The sequence below is a fragment of the Malurus melanocephalus genome, unplaced genomic scaffold (assembly GCF_030028575.1).
Source record: "Malurus melanocephalus ecotype Western Australia unplaced genomic scaffold, MMel_1.1 scaffold_113, whole genome shotgun sequence".
Classification (NCBI taxonomy): Eukaryota; Metazoa; Chordata; class Aves; order Passeriformes; family Maluridae; genus Malurus; species Malurus melanocephalus.
The window spans coordinates 1267258-1290242 of NW_026623345.1; the positions used below are offsets into that span (position 1 = coordinate 1267258).

General features: G+C 53.2%; 1 protein-coding gene across 1 annotated transcript in view; it reads right to left on the reverse strand.

The window, feature by feature from the left end:
- CNTFR (ciliary neurotrophic factor receptor) overlaps positions 1–22985 on the reverse strand; it is a 199521-nt gene that overhangs the window by 5749 nt on the left and 170787 nt on the right. The window contains exons 5-7 of the mRNA XM_057369607.1: positions 17622–17739; positions 16667–16833; positions 9509–9672 (exon numbers count right to left, since the gene is read on the reverse strand). Of these exons, the coding sequence (XP_057225590.1) occupies positions 9509–9672; positions 16667–16833; positions 17622–17739 (449 nt within the window). The remainder of the gene's footprint in view (positions 1–9508; positions 9673–16666; positions 16834–17621; positions 17740–22985) is intronic.

Consider the following 22985-nt stretch of genomic DNA (forward strand, 5'->3'; position numbering starts at 1 on the left):
GGGATGGCTGTACACACACAGGGGATGGTGTGCACACCAGATGGTCAGTACCATCACCCCAATGCTTGCAGGAATACCTTAAAAGCAGGAATACACCCTGAGAAAGAACCAGCCCTTTTCCAGTCCCTTCAGWGCAGCACATGCAACAGCCCAGCACAGATCAAAGCCCTTTGGCATGAAAGCTGCAGCCCCCTCCAGGCTTTTACAGTCACTCTGGGAGATTTCTAATAGGAGGGGGGGAATTTTTACTTTCTTGCTCCAAGTGAAATTCCTTTTCCTCCCTATTGCCACTTCCAGGGCTGCATCCAGCCTTCTGCCCAGAGCATCAGAGCCCTTGGGCTCTGCACTCCCAGCTGCTCCTGCCACCCGACCTGAGCCCACAGGAGCCCCACATCTGGAGCACATCTGGAGGCAGGCCTGACCAGTCTGCCCAACAGCCACTGGGAGCAAAGGACCTTCTGCTGCCGGTGAGGCTGGAAGTGCTACCAAGCCCCATCAGCACAGAGAAAGGTGTGTGTCCATGTCACTGCTGCAGATTTTGGGGCTGGTTGGAGTCCCTGTCCCTGCACCACCGACTCGGCGCTGACCCCCACACTGCTGGTGGGATGCAAACAGGAATGCYTGTGGTTTCACTGCAAACTTGTGCCAAGCTGAAACATAACTAAGCACTAAAACACCTACAGCCAAAGTCCAAGTTAATCCCTACCATCCAGGGGACACTTCTCTGCTGTGACACAGGTCTCAGCATCAGGTCTGACCTGTGGGCATGGGGATAGCTACTCAGGGTGCCCACCAAAGCAGGTCAGAGCCTGCCTGGAAGGAGCATGACTTGAGAAGCAGATGAACACAGTGACCCTAGTGGGGCTCCATGCAGGCTCTCCCTGAATTTCCAGCAAGCTGAAGGGGTTGGGAGTCAGCCCTGCAGTCACAGATGCTGCCTGTTTTGTCCAGACAATGGGGTCAGCTCAGGGGTCTGGCCCCCGGCAGTCTATACCAGGGAGGTACAGGCAAGCCCTAKCCTGGGGCTAGGCACAGCTATCCTGCAGGAAAAATGGGCCATTTCAGGTCCAAATTGAAGCCCTGTGAAGTCTGTGCAGAAGAGAGCATGGGGAAAATATTTGGAGGATGCCAGGACATGACTCTGGATCTTCCAACATGGGGGGGTCATGGTTAAGATTCCACCAGCCCCACCACCTCAGCCCAGAACCAAAGCCCAAGCTGGAGCAGGGTCAGCTGAGGTGAWGGGCTCTTGGCACCCAGCACTACACCTGGCAGAGCTGAGGAGGCTGATTCTGAACCCAATTCTCATAGGGACACACCTTCATGGCCCAGGCACCTAGGGGTGGGCAGGCAGGAGACCCAACAGGTTGTGAATCCCCTGGGCTGCTTGGCAGGACACCTCCCTGCACTGCAGTGGCACAGCAGGGCTGTCACTGCCACCCAGACCTTGGGAGCTCTCTGGTGGCATCCACCAATGCAGATGGCAATGCCAAGGGGATCGAGTTAAATTAATTCCTAATGATAATTAAATGAAGTGAAACCTCCCGGGGTGTGCTGCCAGCTCCCTGCTGACCTGACTTGCTCTGTGATGGCTTGGAATTGGAGAACGAGGACAGGGCTCTGAGAGATGCTGGGCTGACCCAGCAGGTGCTTGGCTCTCTGCAAGTCTGTGAGCATCCTCTGAACCCTCTGGCTCCTCCCTGGGACTTGCACCAAGCAGCTTGCAGGCAGGTSAGTCCCACMGAGGTCCTGCTGACCAGGCCATGTYGCTTTTCCATCAGGARCATTTTCTCCATCCCAMGAGCCCTCCCAGCCTTCCCTTGGGAGGAATTCCTGCCTCCTTCCACCCTCAATGAAGTAAGTGGGGTGTCACAGGCACAATGGAGTCAAGTCTGTGCCTTGCCTGGGTAGGGGGAGTGCTCCCCCAGACCCAAAGTGGAGAACCTGGAGGATCTTCCTTGTAGGACCTGGGAGGATGCTGCCCTAAACTCTGCTTTACACAGCAGACAAAACGAGAAAGCACAGACAACATCACCCATCTGTCCCCACATACAAAACCTCTGGAAGCAGAACTTCTGAGCGAGGGACACATCCAGCATTTGTCATGGTGAGGGAGAAAGCCCCGTGGGTGGGTGCCTGTGACCCAACGAGAAATGCCACAGCAATGGGAAAGCACAGGGAGTGTTTTTCCAGTGGGGCACAGACAGGGAGATTCAGAATGGGGGGAAGACACACTGGGGAGGCTGTGGGGGGACGGATGGACACACAGCATCAAAGGCAGAGGGAGGCATTCCTTAATCCGCATCCTCGCCACACAGAGACAAAAGTTGGAGGAAGGCTGTGCATGGTAATGTTTTTTGGCCGGGGAGGGGGTTTGTGTGTCGCTGCCTGCCTTTGTGCACCTGCCAAAAGTCACTCTGGCCGGCTGTGAAGTGCTGCCCAGATTAATGAGGGATCAGTAGCCAGTGCAATGCAGAGCTATTAGCATTGCAAAAAAAAAAAAAAAAAAAAAAAAAAAAAAAAAAAAAAAAAAAAGGAAAAGAGAAAGAAAAGAGAGAGAGAGAGGAGAGAGAAATGAAAAAAAAGCCCTTGAGCCCAGTACTTGAGATGACAGCTTGCTGAGGACAGCGTGGGCTGGGATCCCATTCCCTGCCATGGTCACATACCCCCACATTCCTGCCTGGAAAGTTCATGGAGCTGCTGAGTGCYCACCCACAGTCCCAAACACTCGGATGAGCACAGGGGCCAGTGACACGCTGATGGCATGGGGACAGACACCCAGAACAGGCTGAGGGGAGGATTGCCCAGCCCCTTCCCCTGTCCATGCTGCTCCCCGCTGCACACAAGCTGGAGCCCTGGGGACATCCATCCCCCGTACACACCCCAAAAGGGAGCACCCATGTGTGCCCTCCTTCCTGTCCCTGCCTGTGGACTGGTGTCCCTGCCTTGCACTGCTTGGCACAGCAGGAGTTAAACAAGAGATTCACCCCTCTGAGCACCCCTCACACTGCTCTCCAGGCCCCCAGCCCACCCTGCCAGCTGTCCTGGCACTAAAACAGGTCGCTGTGCTTTGTTCCCACCCTGCTCTGCTCCTGGTCCAGCACAAGCAGGTAGCAATTACTTGTGAACAGGGTGATGCACAAGAAGGTTTGAAGCCCAGATGGCCTTTGGAAAGAGATGGGATGGGGGAGGCAGGGAAGAAAACCCCACCCTTCTCTACCCTGGCAACTGGGCTGGGGGGCTGGTGTGCGTTTAAAGGAGTTGGAGGAGGAGAAGCGGGGATCAGATGCCTCCTTCTCTCTGAATCCCACATGGAAATGTGTTTGTTGGCTCCCCTGTGGTGGCAGTGGCTCTGTTTTCCATTCCTTGACACCTCCTGCTTCCCAGTGCAGCTCCTAGTGTGGGAAGGGGGTGCTCTGCTGGCAGTGGGGGGATGGGGACTGTCACCCCTCAGTCCCAAGGCCATCTCTGTGTGACAGGGCAGCGGCCACACACCTGTCCCTGGGGCTGTATCAAGTTTAGGTGAGTCTGCCTTCCCCAAAACACAAGGGGCCCCCTGGCTATTGTAGGGTAAAGMTGATGTGGTCACACAGCCTGTGCTACCCCCAGCACACATGGAAACAAACCTCTTCTACAAGCACAGCCTGGGTTTGCCGAACATCTGGCATCCTTGCAGCCTCCTCCTCTGGATGCTCCTCGAGTTATATTGGATATGGGGGAAATGTGAACTGGGATAGGGACAGGACACCCCAGAGGGCTCCATTTCACAGCCACTCTTCCCCACAACACTGGGATGCAGCGAGCTTTGCAGGGACTCAGCTACAAAAGCAGCTGCTGTTCCAGGAGCCTTCAGTCCCTGTGAATGCAGGGGGATCCCAGCAGGGTTTCCACCTGCCCCAGGGAACAGGATAAAGGAAAAGCAGGAGCAATCCCYAGGCAAACCACCCCAGCACTGGGAAGGGCAGGAGGGTCACTGCAAACAGCCAGTGCAGCCTGAGAAGAGATGTCGCCATGCGGAAAATAAATGTTTTGTTTTTTCCCTATGAAAGCCATGCCTGGAGAGCAAAWAGGTCTGACATTCATTACTAACAAAGGCACCCCCAAACACCTCCTTCTTCTGCAGAGCCACAGGAAGGAGTTGGTATAACCCCAGACAAAACTTTCAGCTGTGTGAGACGCACTCTGAGTGCTCTGCTGCTCAGTGGCACCTTTACAGCTGCCAGGTGCTCGTTGCTTTTAGGTCACCAGCAATTTCCAACGGGGCTAACAGCACCCAGACAATGCCAACCAAAGGTCCTGAACCTGCTCTGCCCCTGAGGCTGGTGAGGGGAAATGGAAAAGGTGATTTCTGGGTATTTCCCACCCCCACCCTCCTCTGAGACACTCTCAGCTCCAGCCCTGCCTGCCCCACGCTGAGCTGCGAGTGACACTATTACAGCCTCAATATTTTGCTCCCACCTATTAATTCTTTGGATTTTTCCCCCCCTTCTTTTTTAATCACTGACTTTGCAGCCTGGAGGGGAAGGGAGAGAAATGCTGCAGTAAAAGCCACCAGGCGTGAAGCTGTAACCCAGCTTGCTCAGGGTGACCTCCCTGCCAAGGTTGCCTTGCAGAGGGGGAGTGCAGGCAAAGCAGCAGAGGCACAGGGGGATGCAAATGGGCACAAAGAGGCTGCAAAGTGACATTGCCATCGTGCCGGCGGGGACGCTGCAGTGGCAGGCAGTGGCACTAATTGCCTTCCTCCCCAGCTTGCTCCATCYCTCTCTCTTGCATGTCACAGGGAGGATATACGCATTAACTCACACTCTCATCTTATTTTAGGCTGGTCCAAGGCAAGAACTTCCAGACACAGCCTGTGAGATTCGCCTCTCTGACCAAAAATTGTTGCTTTGCCCTGGGAGGTGAGCCCTGAGCCCACCTGGGCAGCCACTTCCAATGTGGGTGAGGAAGGCCAGACAAGATGACAATGCCATCCTTGCACCAACAAACCCAACACTGAGTATTTGACAATACCACAAACTTTCCATTCCTGCCCCCAAACCCCCATCATTTGCCCGGACCAGAGCAGGCACAGATGTCTGCCTGGGGTTGTTTTGTTGKTTTTTTTTGCCCCATTTCCTAAAACCCYGTGATGGTGGGAGCACTTCTGCTTGCACTTCCAGAGAAGGGCGCTTCCAGCCTTTGCAAGCACTCACGAACATGGCCCTAATGCTTCCAACGCAGGAGAGGAAGGAGAGAACCCAACCACATTATTAGCTTTAAATATCTCATGACCTTTTACTGCAAATCTCGAGATCTGAGGCGCAGCCCGCCTCACGGTTCGTTAACATTTCATGTTGTCAGCGCGGCCAATGGGTTCAATTAGACTTCACAACGGCATCTGCAAATTGCTGGCAACCCACAGGAGGAAATCCTCCCTCAGTCTGGCCACCAGCTCTGACGCTGAATAAGAAATACCTTCTTGAGCCTTGCCACATTCCTGGGATGTGCATCGAGCTGGCCAGTGCTCAGCGCACATGATCTCCCTCCGAAAGCGGCGAAAAGGGGGGATCCTGCTCTGGAAAACGCCACGGGAGGGGAGAAAATGGGGTGCAAGCCCTGCCCGGGCTCCCCAGAGATGCTCAGGGTGGTGTCTGGGTGTCTGGCCACCCGTCTGCATGCAGGGGTGAGCGTGCAGATGTGCTCGAGGGGAGATCGCATGTGTGAGTGCGGCAAGCGCTGCTGTTGCGAGTTAACTGAAGGAGCCTGTAAAACCAGAAACAGGCTATTAGCAATCCATTAGGAAAGGGTATCCAGTTCCAGCCTAGGTAAGCCATTAGAGGAACATCTGAGAGCATTAGGAGAGCTCGCTTGGGGCCAGGATGGGGCTATAAAACAGAAGAGGAAACCACGCTAATCTGGCTTGAATTACAAACTTMAAAGCGGGAGAAAAATAAAGGATACCCTAAACATTTAATGTTTTATATTTAGGAGACAGAAGGGGAGATTTTGCCAAAAGGAGAGGATAAAAAACCTGTTTAGGCTACAAATATTCATCTCTTTTCTGGCAGCAGAGAAACCACCAGCCCTTCTTCCAGAAAGGGAGGAGTGTGATTTTAAAGTTGCTTGAGTTTCAGAGTGAGCTCAATGCTGGTGGGTGGAGGGGAGTCTTTGGCCACACRATGTGGCACGATGTAGCATGGCTGCATCCCCAACAGCTACAAAATTCTCGTGCCCACGTTCAAGGGAGCTGCTGTGAGGTGGCACGATCCGGCACACGCTTCACTGCATACCCATGTGGAAACTCATCACCATCATCATCATCCCTCCACGCTAATAATTCCCAGAGCACATCACCATAACTCCCAGAGCAAGCTGCAACATGAGAGCTGCTTTCTGGGTGGGGGCTGCTGAGAAGGGCAAAGGGACAGCAAACTGCACGCAGGGGCTCAAATCCAATGTACAAAGTTCTGGGAATGGGATGAGGTGTCCCCCCCATCTCTGGGGTCAGCCCCAGAGATTGCTTCATGGTGTGGGATGCTTGGTCAGGTGTCACCTGACTGGAGGGGARACTGCATTTATGGCCGGCTCACACAGTGGCGGTCTCGATAAGATCCACTGCTCCCGCCACGGATGGCTTCATCTTCTGGTGCCAAGCCCTGGCATTATTAAAATCCTGAAAGGAAGAGCCTGGAAGAAAGCAGACGCTGATTGAATCAGRCCCTATGGTATTCGACAGCTCGACATCCATCTGATCCTATTAGTGCTCATTCGGTCCTGCCTGCCGAGGTGCTGTGCATAAATCAGACCCTGCAAAGATAACGGGAGGTGGAGAGGTGAAAGAGGAGCTGCTTCTCCTGCCAAGAAACACCACGTGTGAGCAGGGCCTGCATGGATATTTAGTCTCTGGGCAGCATTCAGTGCTCCTTTGTGGGGTCTCTCTTTGCGGTGATGCTGGGCTTCCCACAGGGCTGCCAAATACCTGCTCAAAACCCATGGCTGGTGCAGAGATGGGTTGYCATGAGGAGGCAGGGACAAAGCGCAGCCTGGGGACCTTGGGCAGACAGGGATGTGCCACAAGATGAGGTTACCCACCTCCTCCTAGCTGCTGGCAGGGACTTTTCTTCTCCCCACTGAGCTCCAAGCTGCCCCATTGTCAGCATGCAGGTTGTGTGGGCGYGAAAAGCGAGGGCTTCTCTGTGCCAAGAGCCAGTGGGGACAGCAAGAGCCAAGGTGGGGACAGCTTGTGGCAGGACACCTGCACAAGAATTAAGACACCCCTGTGCAGTGTGGCATGAGTGACCACTGCATCCCATCCCAGGGCGCTTGTCCCTTTGAGCTGAACCCTGACACCACCACAGCAGGACAAGAGGGATAGATGAGGATGGATTGGCTCTACCAAAACATCTCCTTCCCTCTTCTGTCTGGATTGGGGGAACAGGGACACCGTCCAAAATGACAACGAGTGATAAATTAAACAAAGAATAAAGTGAGGCTTGGGCATGCTCCCAGCATGCTGACATCGCCGGGGTTAATTCTGGGTGAAAACACCTGCATTTGCAGGGTGCCCAGCTGGGCTAAGCAGGCTGAATGGGCCAGTGGGGTCTGGGGTCAGAGCAGCTCCAGCTGCTGCAGCGCTGTCTTTCCACTGTGTTTGGGAAATGATTGAATTAGGCTTCGCAAATAATTCATCTGATGAATAGTGGCAGTTTTCCTCAAATCATCCACAAATCAGATTTTTCATTACCCAGCCAGCAGGGCAGGGAGTCAGAAAACAAGGCTGGCACCTCAGTCGCTGAATGCTTGCACTCGCTCACTGAGCAAATTATTCCCCAAACACTCTTCTCCATCCGTCAGTGATGAGGAACATGTCTCTTGCAAGGGGATATTGATTAAAAGCGGTACCCAGGACTGCTGTGCCTTCCCGAAATGCTGGGAGATGAGCCATTCCCAGCCATCCTTGTACCCACCAGGACAGCTGGTACCTTGAGCTCTCTCTGTACCTTAGGGTATCTTTATACAGGAGAAATCAAGATTTTACTGCCCGAGAACTGCCTTTTCCAACCAGGGTGGCCCTGCCACCTGTGTTACGAACACTCTTGTGTATTTCCCACCCTCACTGCTTGCCTGAGTTGGAGAGGCCACACCATCCCCTTGGGGCTCTGCACTGAGGGGACTGGCATGGCTTGACCCTGCAATTATGGCACCCCACAGCCAGTGATGTCAAGGTGGGAGGCAGCTCAGTGACTCTCCCACTATTTTTGGGTGCAAACCAGAGTCCTCGGCTGGATCAGGCTGTGGCAGGGTAAAGGAATCAGCTTTTTTTCACAGCAGTCGCACACTTTGAAAGAAGCAGTGTTGTGTTTGGCTGCTCCCATGAAACTTTTTTTACACAGCTTCTACAGTTTCAGCATTTCTTCCYCAGATGAAAAAAGTACCTACAGAAAACTAACACCCAAAAACTCCAACTCTGCTTTCTTACCCCTCAGGACGCTCCACAGATGCTCTCCACYCCCAGGAGGGGAGCAAATGGCAAAGAGACAAACAGGAAAACCCTCTGATTTTYAAAGCCATCAGCAAATGCTGCAACCTGAAACATGACCTGTGGTGCTGCCTTGTCAAAAACCCCAGACAAGGCAAAAAGTCACCAAGGCACCCTGCAGAGCCACGAGCCAAGCCTCCCATCCCCTCTCCCACATGTTTCTTTCCCCAGGAAGAGCTGGTTGGAAAAAAATCCAACTTGGCTCTTTGATTCAGGTGCGCAGGAACCAAGTACTGCCTCTCATTTGACTTTTTTTGTTTTTTGCAAAATCCTTTATCAAGCAAAGCACCTAATTGGCTTTCAACTGCCCACCTTGGGCACAGAAGGGATGCTGGATGAGCTGTGCCAGCGTAGCAGCACTGCTTCTCCAACCACAGAATGCTTTCCTACACAACTCAAGCATACGAGCAATGCACAGAGGTAAAAAAAAAAAAAAAAAAAAAAAAAAAAAAGAAGCCTGTTTGTTATCTTCCTGCAGTAACAAATGAAATCTGTCCTCCAGGCTGCCAAGGATTTCACTGACTATTTTTTTTAAAGAAACAAGAAATAAAAGTAAGAAATACGATAACATCGCAGCAATTGCTCTGTGACTGTGCTCTGAGTTATGGTGAGCGGTATTTTATCTCCAGTTCAAAATCTAAATGTGGCAGAGGCGCATTTAAATGTGGTGACATTTATACTTTAAATGCCTTTTACATCTCGTTGGCAAGTTTTATATAGAACATATGTATGGAAAGTAGACAGGGGCCATGGATGAAAATACGGAGCAGGGAGAGGCTGCAGAGCCATTTGTAGGCAGAGTGTGAGCTTAAAGAAAGATGGAGAGGAAGAGAAAGGAACGAGAAAGAGGAGAGGGACAGGATCCAAGATGCCTGGGTGGTAAATACACATCTTTCCTGTCCCCAAACACTGGTTCATAATGCAGTTTGTTYCCAAGCACCAGCTGCCCCCTCTCCCTGCCATCCCGGGCAGTGCAGCATCACTCACGTGTTGCCACTGGTCCAGGATGAGAGGCCGATACCGCAGGAAGAACTTCAGCGGGAAAGACTCAGGGTCAGGCCAGGACGAGGGGTTCTGCCATGACACCTCCAGTCTCCGAGGGTTATTGGGCACAGGTTTGGCCACCACGCTCTCTGGAGGGTCTGGCTTTACTGCAAGAGAAGAGAAGAGGGTGATTGGCAAAGCTTGGCACGTGGCATCCTTGCTTTTTACCCCTTGGCAAAGCTGGCTGGGCTTTGCACCATGGGCTGTCCAAGAGGAGCAGCCAATRTGCATCCTTTTCCTCAGATAATTAGATGTAAATCACCTTATGTTGTCCAGGCCATTAGTATGGGTGTCCTGGCTCAAAATTGGCCGGTGACAGCACCAGAGGGATGGAAACAACCAGGCCAGGGAAGAGCATCCCTCCTACACAGATTGGATCAGGGCGAGGAGCCCACCAAGCCCAAATCCTGCACTTCCCTGACGCCTGCTGATTTCTGTGAGGAGCCTGACCCACATTCAAACCCACTTAYCTCACAGTAAAGTGGCAGAGTTTGGCCCTTGGGTTTAGGGCTGGGGTTTTGAGGATTCAAAGCATTGGCACATCATTTTTGCTAAGTGGGAAGGATTGCCCTGGTCACCTTCCACCCTGGCTCTCTCTCTCTCTCTCACTGCCCTGCTCTGCTTTTGGGATATGGAGATATTTTCTTGCTACCTGACATGTATTTCAGGTGAATATTAATTGGCTGTGAGCTGTGCAACGTGCTTTGATGTTGCAGCTACTTCCAGAGTGCCGGAAGCTCATCACAGACAGGCTGTGATGAATGTCGCTGCCTGTTGCAGAGCAATCCTTGCTCCCTGCCAAGGTTTGATCAAATCCTGACAGCTCAAACTCCCAATTGCAACAGCAAAACTAAAAAATTTGTGTACGCCCATGCTTATCCTTTAATCATGGACAGGAAGGCGCTGGACACAGGGAGCAGGGCACACAGCTGTGCCAGAGGTGTGAGAGGGCTCTCTGTGCACTCTAAGAATAGCAACGCACATGAGTCATGTCCTGGGAAGGTCCTTAACCCCCTTCCAAGTCCACAGGCAGGCAGATGGATCCCTCCTGACCTGAAAATTTTTGGATTGAACAACAGTCCCCTGGCTCTGACTGCCTCGAGCAGAAGCCTGTCAAGATGTCAGCATCAAACCCCCTTCCCAAGGATGGAGGAGGGATGGGGGGGCTGTGGGGAGCCCCCTCCTGCCTGGCAGAGCCCCCTCCTGCCCTGCAGTCAGAGGTTTTGTCCKTGGTGACTCCAGGGTTCACCTGCTRWGAGTGRGAGGTGATGTCCCCACGGGGGTTTTGCTCACCCTGAGAGAGGAAGAAGGCGATGGCGAGTGAGCTGTTCCCTGACCAGCCAGCCTGCCTGCAGCCCTGCCCTGTGCCTGAAGGGAATCTTTCCCTCACTCAGATGGGATCAGGGGCTGATGTGGGGCCAGTCTGCTGCAAGGGGAGTCACATGTGGGCTGTGAGCTGCCATTTCTGCTCCAAAATGACGGTGGCATTGTAGCAACTGCCCCTGCACTGCCAATGCTGGCTCCTCTCAGGAGAAACCATCCTGTGATGCTTTGAAAACACTTCCTTGTCTGCAGGTGAGGCAGAGAGKGGGTGCTGAAATGAAGCCACAGCCCAACAACCTTGGTGGGACCTGTTTCCCCTGAGACACTGCCCACCACTGCCTCTCCCTCCCCAGCCTCCTCTGGCTCAGCGCCTGGCACACATCCTGCTGCAGTCCTTCATCACCATCATCTCCATCAGCACCCTGACTGTCACTGCCCTCTGTCACAGTGGGTGCAAGGAGAGCTGGACAGCTTCCTCCTTCCCGTGGCACTTCATGCTCAGAGGATGCTCCCAGAGGCTCTGGGATTTCTGGAAAGCAAACACCCACGATCTGCCTAGTGCCACCTGCCAGCTCCCACAGACCCCTCTCTGTGGCAGGACAGGGCACGATTTCCATTTACAGCTTTCTCCTCAGCAGCAGGAACGCTTTGCTGGGGCTGTGCTGTGCTGAGCTACTCCAGATGGCTCTGCAATTCCTCCGCTCGCTTTGAATCCCAGGGCTCGGGCTGGACATCAGCTTCCATCGACAGGGACTTGGAGTCCAAACGCGTACGGAAAAGTATAAATCCAGCGTTGGCTCGGCAGGCTTGGTTTGCAAAACAAAAGTCTGTTTGGCTGAACGAATGCAGATGCCTGAACTGCAGCTCTGCAGCGAGGAAGTGGGAAGGAAAGCGCGGGGCTAAGGATGGATGCAATGGATACTCCCTGGGGTAACACAGGGGCCTGGTGCTGGTTTTTAGTATGCCAGCTTGAAGAGATGATTAAATTCGGTTGGGCAGGGCAAATRTGCTTGGGCAGCAATGAGAAATGCTACTGTGATGGCTGGAGAATGTCAGAAAAAAAAGTGCCCTGAGTGCTGAGGTGGGGGTCAACTGCCCATTTAGCAGGGATGTGACCCCTAGCCCCTCYCCTGTGAATTGGAGGCTGTTGTTGGTGCACAGAGGGAGGCTCTCCTGGCTTCAAGTGAGTGTTCCCAGCTGCTATGAGCCTTCAAAGAGCACTGCAGGTTAATGGGAAAACCAAAAATCCTTGGTACCTTCTCACTGTCCCTCCATCCACAGGGCTCCTGCCCGGGCTTGAGAGCACAGCGGTGCCAACTCCTCCAAAAGCACAACCAGAGCTGTTCCTGCCACRTCCTTCCAAGTGGATGGGGATCCAAAGCCAGGAGAGGGGACCACACCTCTGGCAGCCAGTCCAGAGAGGACAAATTGATGTCTCTAAAGAGACACCTCATCCTGCTGTGCTCATCACGGGAAACACCTGGGCTGGTCCCACAGGGCCAGCTGAGGAGTGAGGGGAGACAGGCTGCGTCCAGTTCCCCGATTTCTATGTGACCTTGAAGGAGTCCTTTATGCCCTGCAGACAGGGAYGAGTGCTCCTCCTTCCCCAGCCTTTGTCTGCCTCCATTCAGCCTGCACATGGCGAGGCAGGGGCTGTCTGGCTGTACATCAGCCAGCATAATAGAGCCCTGTCCTCACCGAGGGCCTGCAGGCAGTAACGTAATAAAAGCAGTAATAGTAATAATAATAATGGATGATRGGCATTAGGCTGAGTACTGGTTAAGCGGCCATAAAACCAGATGTAATATTATCCTGCAGAGCTGAGGGAGCATCATCAGACATTCCTGGGAAGGGGACTTGGCCAGGAGGCTACTCACAGCTCTTCCCGCTTGGTTTTTGGCTGCTGTGTCTAAGCGAGGGCTCCAAGTGCGAGAAGAGCATCAGAGAGCAGCTTCTCCTTAAGGCGCTGCATGCTCGCGCTTAACTGYGAGTCTTTARCTATCCACTGCCCCTGGCTGTTGTYAGACATGTCTCAAAAYGAATCTGTTTCAGAAAGGCAGCTGAGACCCCGTGGCATGGAGCGGCCCGTCGCCCATCCCGTCTCTCCGGCGAGCACTAAAATGGATCCCTCGCGGCCATTAAATATCCCCTGGCATTTTCCATGAGCAGAGGGATATTAAACTCCATGTCTTAGCCAAATGTCAGTCTAGGTAATTTAATTCTGCCTCCCTAAGTAGTATGAATTGAACTGACCTTCTGCCTAGGCAACTGTATACCTGTGTCCAAAGACTCTGGATTTCATACAGACGTGAGCATCATGCAGCCTCTCTGAGATGCTCTGCATGTTCATCGCCCCAGAGACGGAGCAGGAAGGATCAGATGACCTTCCCAAGGTCACACRAGAGATGGGCAGCAGATCTGGGGGAGGCATCCACACCTGGAAGGCCCCATCCAAGGCTGCCTTGCTCCTTTTAATGCTGTGAGTGTTCTCCTGTTTTCCCCCATGATCACATGAGGAGAAAGGTGCTGAGGCAGGATGYTGGTGTTGCTGTGTGGTGGTGGTGTCCCGACTTTGCAGGGGGATGCAAAAACAGCTCTTGGGCTGAAACAAAAGCCAGGAAGGTGGGGTTGGTATCCTGGCTGGCCAAAAATGTCCTCATGCTGTTCCAGACCTCATGAAAGAGGTGGCATCTTCCCCACCTCACTCCTCGCTGGCATCTTCCTCTGTCTCCAGGGAGGAGAGGAGACACTTCCCTGCTGTCCCTTTTCCACCTCCTCCTTCCTGGGGCTGTAGCCCTGATACCACCAGAGCTCTGCAGGACCTCCTCACACTCACCTTTATTAATATCAATATTTTTTCAGAAGATGTAATTATGAAAACAATTTCCAGGAGCAAGATGAGAAGGAAGGCAGTCCAGATCTACCCATGGAAGAGGGGGGCCAGAGGGCCGGAAAAGCTTTTCCGGTCATCACTGAAAATGACAACCAGAGTGAGTGACCCTTTGCAGCTGGCTGCTAATAACCAGCACGGCACGGCCGCCAGCAAGGCGTGGGCTCAGGACAGTAAAAGAAACTACCAGTCATTTTCCACTCAATTAGAGACCATCTTCCAAKCGGCTGGGGAAGGGATTTTCTGCTGGGGGCTCCAGGAATGGAGAAATGAGTGAAGAAGAATCCCAGGGGGCTGGGTGGGTGGTCTGACCCAGCAGAGGGTCTTCTCCCAGTTCAGATGGTGCTGGGAGGGAGAGCTGCCTRCCCTGCATSRCTTTYTCCTTGGTTCTGGGTTGCTCCATCCCCAGCAGGGCATGAGACCAGGTCTACATGGTTGCAGTTCAACCTCCATGCAGAACATAGGATGTTTTTCTCTAGGCTAAAGGGAAAATACAAGGCAGGTTCTGACAACCACAGCCCAGGGATTTCAGGAGAAGCATCACACAGGTCCTGGCTGGCAGTGTCTCTTCATTTTAGCAGGATGTGTGCAGGTGTTGAGATGTTCCCACTCAGCATTTTTCCAATGTGTCGAAGCAGCAGCTTTGCCCTCAGCCATAGGTTTTTCACACTTCATCTAGCACAGGGAAACCCAGCAAAACCTCCAAGATGAGAGCTCGTTGGTCCATCTGGGATCCCCAGAGAACCTGCTGGATGCTAGATCCATGTCTCCAGCACCMMGAACACTGGGACACAGTCCTGGATYRCAGCTGCAGAGAAGAGATCCAGAAGAGGTACAGAAGCTTCAGCAAGAACTGCAGACAACCTGGGCAAAACTGCATGGCAAAATGCATTTGTTTTAACTGGAAACGCCAGGATGGCACGAGGGTAAGCTCCAGTCAGGGCTGGTGGCTGTTGTTCAGCAGCTGCAGATGCTTTAATGATCTGGTAAGCCTGTTACTCCCTGCTTCTGCACTCTGTCACTGCCCTGTCCCTGCCTCTGATGCAGAGCACCCGCACCAAATTCCGAGGAGGAGAATTTCACAGTTGTACAGAACATGGTGATTTAAAGGCCACTGGATATGGAAGTGGTTAAAGGAGCGGGCAGGTGCTGGACACGACCTTTCCTGTTGGCATCAGCCCATCACCCTTCCCCAAGTGCCATCCTAGAGCCAGGTGATGCTGGGTGGTCTGACCTCTCAGTGCAACTGCTGAGATGTGTCCAGGCACCCTGCACCCTTCCAGGCACTCGTGCAAGGGGCAATGATGCACCCATGCTAAGGGCTGGCCTGGGGCAGCTCTGGCCTCTGCTCACCACTCCTCCGACCTGGGCTGAGTTCAAACTGCTGGGCTGGGTCCACCTTTGTGCTGGTGCTGGGATGCCCGAGGCTTGCAGCTGGGTGTGCCTCCCCAGGGGACTTGCCCTTGCWTGCTGGATGGAGGACCAGATGTTTGGAAGCCAGGCAGGGCATGGGTGGGATGCAGATGTTACAGTCAGAGGGTGCCCTGAACTCCTGCAGGAGAGAATGCAAGGAACTTGGAAAATGTAGCTTAATTGCTGTCCTGGGCCCTGCAGGCTGGAGGTTACCTTCATTTTTAAGGAGTGTATCTTCCACAAACACAACRATTTCCATTTAAAGGCAACCAAGTGACTGAAACTCCACCACTTTCCTTCTCAGCTCCCTGCTTTATTATCAGCATTCCTGATGCTTTGATGAACACAAGCTTCAGGTACGGACCATGGCTGCAGACACATGGCAGGACTGTCCCTGCTCCAAAATTATTTCCCTGCTTTGTTCAGAGCTGGCACCTTGTTTGATATTTTCCAGGATTTGGGGTAGAAAGGGACATTCTGGSTCTTCTTCTTGCACTCCAGCACTTCCAGCTTCTCCATACTGGGATTCATAGCACATAGAAGGCAAAGACCAACCGCTGGCTGCACTTCAGTGATTCACTTATTTGTTTTTCTGGTTCAGTAAGTGCCACATGCAACCAGCAAATTGTTTTTCAACGTGTTCCTGAACTCCATTCTCCCCTATTTTTCCTGTTCTTTGAGGATGTCACAGCACCAGCTGTAATCCGGCTTTGGATGGTGGCAAAAGCTCCCTGCTTTGCTGTGTTTGGATTGCTCAGTTCCTGCCTGCCCTTCACAGCCAGGGCAACATCTTCCCGTGGGTCTGGATGTGGTTGGGGAGCATCCCTGTGGCACAGCCTGAGACATGGACACCTCATTCCAGAGGGCTGCTCCCTGTCCCATAGCATCTGCTGTCCTGATGGGGCAGTGAGGAGGTKCAAAAAGGGTAATAGGGTTTTTGGGAGCAGTAAAGTTAGGGCYGCGTGAGGTTGACTGTAGGAGAGCTTTATCCTGACTTAGGATGGAAGAGAATGGGGCATTTTAATTTCTCTTCCAATCCTAATTCCCATGACGGTGCTTCCAGCACAAACACCAAACCCCTCCTTTAGAGACAATCTGCAGGGTAAAAGAACACCATTTGGACACAATTTTCACAGCCCTCTGCCCTGATACAYGGCAGCTGCTTCTCCAGCCTCCCAAGCAGGGAGCAACTCAGCAGCCATGGGCGATCTGGACCACACATGGTACCAGGCCCACGGATAACCAGCATGGAGGCTGCCTGTGGGCATCCTGCCTGGCTCCCCCAGGTGCTGTCAGGGCCATGAGGGGCACAGGGAGGATACCAGAGTGGCTCAGACCCCATCTTCATCTCACATATGGACAGGCAGAGGCCCCAGTCCTGTCCCTGCCCTGTCTCCCCGATGGATGACACTGTTTGCAGAGCAAGCCAACCCCAACACCACCCTGCAGAGGACAGCTGCTGCYGTGGAATTTACCTATGGCGAACTCRTCAAAGGTGAGAGTGGTGGAGTTTCTGCCCAGAGCATTCGTGACTGTCAGAGTCACCTTGTACTTCACTGTTGAGAAGAGCTGGAGGTATCTGATGTGACACCTGTTTTTGGGAATGGCATCCCTCTCACAGACCATGTCCTTTGTGCCRTGTCTGGAAAGCAGAGGTGAAAAGAGCTGTTACCTATGGCTGCACCTGTGCTGCTGGGGGGAGGAGACAGATTGTACAGCTCTGTATCCCCACTAAGCCAGTGCACCCATGTACCCTGTGTCAGCCAGAGGGCTGCTCCTGTCCCAACAGGGAATTGGGCAGGCTCCTGTGTATGAGGTTTAATCCCAAGCCTACACAGAGGCTGCAGTGAATGTACTCACGCTGGCCCCAAGGAAAGAATGGGATCCTGTGGGGTTGGGGTTGAGTCTGCTTCTCCTATGAGAAGAGAAAGGGTTCCTTTCTGATGGTGGCACAAACCCCAGAGTAAATTGCACAGCACCAGCCTGTATAAAGGCTGTGCCAGAACTTGGGCATAGGGTAGGGRTTGATGCCATGCCATGGCCAGTTCTAGGTGAGAGACACTGCTGCTGCCTGACCACAACCAGCTTACAGCATAAAAGTGCATGGATGAGCCAGTTGTGGCAAAAAACCACAGGAACAACATCCACTGCAGGCAGCTGGTAGASGAAAAGGGAACCTGGGMRATAAAGACTTTCCTGTTTCCTTCTAGGRAAATTAAAACTTTCTTGGCACAAARTCCCASTCCCAAACATTTCAATTTGTACGTCCCTGTAAAATTGTTCCCCAGGCCCATTTTTGGGACACCAGCACCATGTACACAGCACAGGTCAGACCCCCTRCCCCAAGACTTTATGGCACTACTTGAGACCTGCTCCAGACTGCAGGGACTGAAACCCACCCAGCTGCACCCTTCCTTCCCGCTCACTTACATGACAGAGATGTTGAATGTGTTGGGGATGTAGGTAGGAGTGGGCAGGTGCCAGCTGCAGTAGAAACCCTTCGGGTAGTTGTTGGAACGGCACATCAGCACTGGCTCCTTTGGGGGCACTGCCAGGGAAAGAGAAAGGGTAATTAATTAAACCTTCTGAGATGGGGTTATCACCGAGTTCTGAGCAAGGGGATGGATGGCCCTCCACTCCCAGCTGATGCCTGCTTGGGAGGGAAGAGTTTGCAAGGGGAGGGTGGTTGGTGTTTATCAGCTGCTGGAACTGTCTGGGAATCTTTGTCCCGTGTCTTCTGCTGAGATCCTCCACGACACCTTGCTTTGGGCTGGGCTATGCAAAGCTCACCTTCTCCTCAGGCAGCTCATTGCCTCTGATGAGGGATGGAGTGACAGAGAGGGTTTGCAGGTACCAGGGGAAATTGTCTTCAAGGCTGTGACAGAGATGTTGCTGATGAGGAGGTGCTGCTCTACTGACCCCATTAATCTACGCTGCTCGTGGCTTTCTCTGCCACATCCCTGGGGAGCGATAAACTACTGAGGGATGATTCTGCAAATGACCAGAGGTCCTCAGAAGGGGGGAGAAGGACCACTGGCAAGATGAGGAGGAACAATGTGAAACCAGCACCGAAAATTCAGCTTTGCTGGAGGACTAACACTGTCAATGTTTTTGGGATGGGGCAGAGCATCCCATCCCGGGGCCCTGCCTCCGAAGAGACACAGAGGCAACTGGGGACAAGCCTCTGGCCTTGTCAGCTGGTCCAAGAGATTGGAGGCACAAGATGATTTTTAACCCAGCAAAGTGTTCACACTGCTTTCCTGGACTTATGTGCACTCTGCTCTTTGTAGGAGCATAGTCAGTGTTGCAGGAAAACTCTGAAAAATGCTGAGGGACAGGGCATGCAAAGAATGAGATGATCACCTTTTAGCTGATAAATTTTGCCCTTGTTGGTAAAAACTGTACCTGATCTGACATCGAAGTCAACTCCTCTTGGTACCCAGGCACTTGCACTGATTGCTAAGAGCAGAGTTTGGCTCCAAATGCAGCACCYTGGCACAGTGCCTTGCCATAAAATACACTCCCTGGGCTGGATGTGCACCAGGATTCCCCTTGGAAAGGCTGTCTGAACCTKTGGTGTTCTGTCTTTCCCTTCCTTTGTTAGCCCCCATCCCCAATCCATCCGCTGGGAATACCCCAGGACATGCTCTTCTCTCCAAGCGCAGGGTTTGAAACAAACCCAGCAGACCTGGCAGCCTCCGTGCCCCCACAGCCCCACGCAGGCACAGCCCTGGTGTCACTGGTGTCACACACTCAGGGACGCAGCTTTTTGGAGGAATGCAAACAGCTCGGCTGCGACTGGAGTCTGCAGAGCCTACGGAGTCTGCTGCGATCTGCAGGGGGGAAACTGAGGCACAGGGTGTGCACAGCCGCCGGCGCCCCAGGGGCAGGGATTAGAGGGCGAAAGCAGTTGTTAAGGGAGCCATGGGCAACAGAGTCAGGGAGCAAGGAGGAGAGGGAGAGGGAGAGGGAGAGGGAGAGGGAGAGGCCGGCGGGAGGGAGGGAAGGCAGAGCCGCTCCGCTCCGCGCGTTCCTCCTAATGGCTATTTCAGCCTTCAGCCGACAGACGAAGGCCAGAGCCTGGTTAATGAGGCTCCCGGCTAAATTATTCAAGCAGACCCTCCACATCAAAACAGAACGGCTAATCGCAAAGCCAGAGACGAGACAAGGGCCTGATGCCTGCCACAGCTCCATCCTCTTCCTCCTCCCCGCAGGCTCCTTAACCCCTTCCCTGCCTCCCCTGGGCGAGGCGGGAGCAAACGCAGCATTGCCCTTTGCAGGGTGCAGTCTTGGGTCCGGAGGTGTCCCGGAGGGGTGCAGGGGGTTTGGGGACAGCCTCTGGCCGCCGGGTGACCGCGTGGTGGCACTGTGGGCTAACAGCACCTGCCCGGCACCCGGCAAACCGGGATGGGGCTGGGAATATCGTTTGGGGACACTGGGGATGCCACCGTAGGCGGCTCTCCCACTTGCTGCTTGTGCTCGGTTGTCCCGCTCGGAGTCGCCGGGAAGCCGGGCAGAAGTAGGAGGGTTTTTTGCGAGCATTCCCGGAGTCCTGCGGGGTCCAGCCCTACCTGCGCGGCCCCAGATGCTGCACTGCTCTGCGCCGCAATTAGTCCATCTGCGGATAATTTATCTCCATTGTCTCCAGTATCGCGCCGGATCCGGCTCTTTGTGATCTGTGCTAATTCCTCCGCTGAGGAGGCTGGGGCGGGCGGACTCCTCCAGGWTTGTTGTGCTGGGAGAGGAAGGGAGGGCTGCCCATGCTGCCTCCATCCCCACTCTGCAGCAGCCTTTGAAGATGCCCCATTTCCACAGCATTGATTGCCTTGAAAACCCTGCCCTCTGCTGCAAGGCTGGTCCCCAGCTGCAGCCCCAACCCTCTGTGTCCGCAGCACTCTCCACCTCTTAAACCTCGTGAGTCTTTTAGCAAGCCAGAGGTGGAAGGAGAGACTGGGGAAGGGGACAAAATCTCCTCACATCTCTGCCCTCCCGATGCAGAGTTCAAGGACAGATGCAGCTGAGGGTGTGCTGCTGTATGGAGCCCGTCTCACCCCAGCYGCAGCCCTCTGTGTCTGGGCAGACACCAGCTGTCTCACAGGGACATTCCTGCAACCTCCATCTCTCCAGAGAGMCATCAGTCCCACAGCCATCAGCGTCCTGGGAGGGAATTGTCAGCTATCCCACCTTCCGCTTTGATGGGAAGAAAGCTTGGCATGGCAGAGTGTGGGACCAGCACGATGTGCCACATGGGGCTGTGACAATGACCCTACACAGTGACCACGGCCACCACTGCCAGGCACCACAAAGGAGAGGGCTGCCAGCCCTTTTTCAGCTGCCTCAGGACGGCTCTTTTTGCCCACCTGACCATGGTGTCTTCTCCAAGCTGGTGGCATGTTCCTCATCTGCCTGTGGGAGATGGCAGCCTGCAACTTCGTTCCTCTCCCCTCTCGCGGGAAAGGCGCTTGCTGGCACAGCTCATGCTGCCCATCAAAGGCTCTWAAAGGCAGCAAATAAAATTGCAGGCTCCAATCGATCCGGCGCTCCGTAATGCTGTCTTTGGAGATGGGCCAGCCCATCAGGCCGACGGAGAGAGCAAGAAAGGCARTGGAGGAAAACAAAGCCATCAAGGGAGCAGCATTAAAGGCTTTTTCTGCCCGGAGGTTTTGGGCAGTGCTGCTGGGTGTGGGGTGTCCTGCTCCAACCTTCTCCATCCTCCCTCCGATGATGTCCAGCTCTCAGCATCTGCCCTGCACCAAAAACAGCACCTAACAACATCCTGGGCTAGTTGGGCGCTTCCCTCTGGGCTCCTGCACACAGCCTGCCTAATTCTGGCAAATATTTACATCCCTGTCACTTCATGGAGCCGCTGAACTCTGTAAAGGCAGAGCTCCTTTGCTTTTGCCACAAACAGYGCCTGCCCTCTCTAATCTGTCTATTAACTTCTCGCATGGCAGGGAGCCACTTCTCCCATGCGCTCGCTCTGCTGATGTCCTCTCTGAAAACCCAGAGTGTTTAATGCCTGGCTGTGGCAGCTTCCCAGAGGCTTGGGTTGCAACCAGCCTTGCTGCAAAAGCTCAGGATGAGGCAATGAAAGGCTCAGAGCTGAGCTCAGACACGAGCACATCCCATCTGGGCATGTGGCTCACAAGCCATGAGATGCTTCAGCAAAATCTGGGGCTGCCATCGCAGTGAAATCTGCCAGGGTCATCATCTCCGCAGATCCCAAAAAAACACCAGTGGCAGGGATGGAGTTGGCTTTCCCACCACACAGTGCCCCACACTTTGCATCCATTTAACTTCTGTCTCTCCAGCTGTTGGAAACAGCTGTCACTTGACCAGCTCCAGCACCTCTGCTCAGCTGGAGAGAGCACCACAAGTGGTCCTTGAGGATGAAACAGCTCTGGATTCTCCAGCGCAGACACAGATTTTTGTTTTCTTCCTCATCTCTGAAGCCCAGTTGTCCTTGTACCCTCAGCCCCAYTGTGCAGGGGAAAAGTGTGACCAATCCATTTTAGAAACCACTAAAAATGATCTACAAGAGCTTTTCCTAGCTCTGCTAGGTCATGAGATAATGGACATTAAAATCATGACACTTTTATATATAGAAAAGTTATTTTAGGTCACTTTTAGAGGTTTCTGAAATGGATCAGTTATAATTTTCCTCTCCTGCTGAGGGCTGAACGTACTAAAGATGCCTTGCTCCACAGGTGGAGGGATACAAAAAATAGCGCCAATAAAAGTTTTAAGAGGCCTCTCAAACACTTCTGTAGGAGGTATTTTTTCTGGTGCACTCGGGGCACATTCAGGCGCTGGGCTGATGGGGGATAATGAGCCCATMGTGTGCTTTTGGGGTCACCTGCATAACTCATCATCTCAGTCTTGGGCCAGCAAAGACTCCAGGGTCCAGGACAGCAGTGTGTGCTTGTGCTAGAGGTACAGCTGTGACACAGCCTGCCTGCACACGGGCAGGACCCCTGTGCTGCCCCACATAGGGGCACAACCCCACAAACAATGCCCTTCTGCTGCCAAACTCCTGCTCTTTGCACGCTGGTGCCCATGGCAGGACCAGATCATCACCCCATGACTTTTCCCACACCACAGGCAGTGSGTGTGTACCAATACACAAAAAAGCCACCCAAGTGACCAAAGGCAAAGCTGCCGAGGCTTGGATAGCACAACAGGAATCCAGCTGGGCCGTGGGCATGAGAGCAGCAGACCCTGCACATGCATCTACACAGATGCTTCTGTTATGCACACRCTGGCTGCCAGCACCATGTATTATTTATCTAACGCCGCTTTCCTAAAAGCCTGTTTGTGTACAGGAGGCTGTTAGGAAACAACAAAGGAAACAATGATGAATAAATCATATTTCTACTGCCAGGTGGATCGGGGGAGCACCCGTCTGCCATGCGCCACCTGTGCTGGAGTGCAGAACGGCTGTGGTTGGGGACGGTCCCTTCCATCAACCCAAATGTTTGGGTACAACTCTGTTTTGTACCCAAATGTTTGGGCACAACTCTGTTTTGCATCCAAATGTTTGGGCACAACTCCTTCTCTGCTGGAAACTCCTTCTCTGCTGGAGAAAGTGGGTGAGGTGAAGCTTTGAATTTGTTCTGACTCCCCTTGACCATCTGTTCTTGGATAAGTGTGAGGATGAGAAGGGGTGCAGAGGATAGCAATGTGGGGTTACATAGGCAGGCATTTCTTCAAGAAAGATAAAACCAGGGTTTGGTTTTGATTTATTTTTTTGGTTGGATTTTTTGGTTTGTTTTATTTTTTTTTTAATTAGTTTTT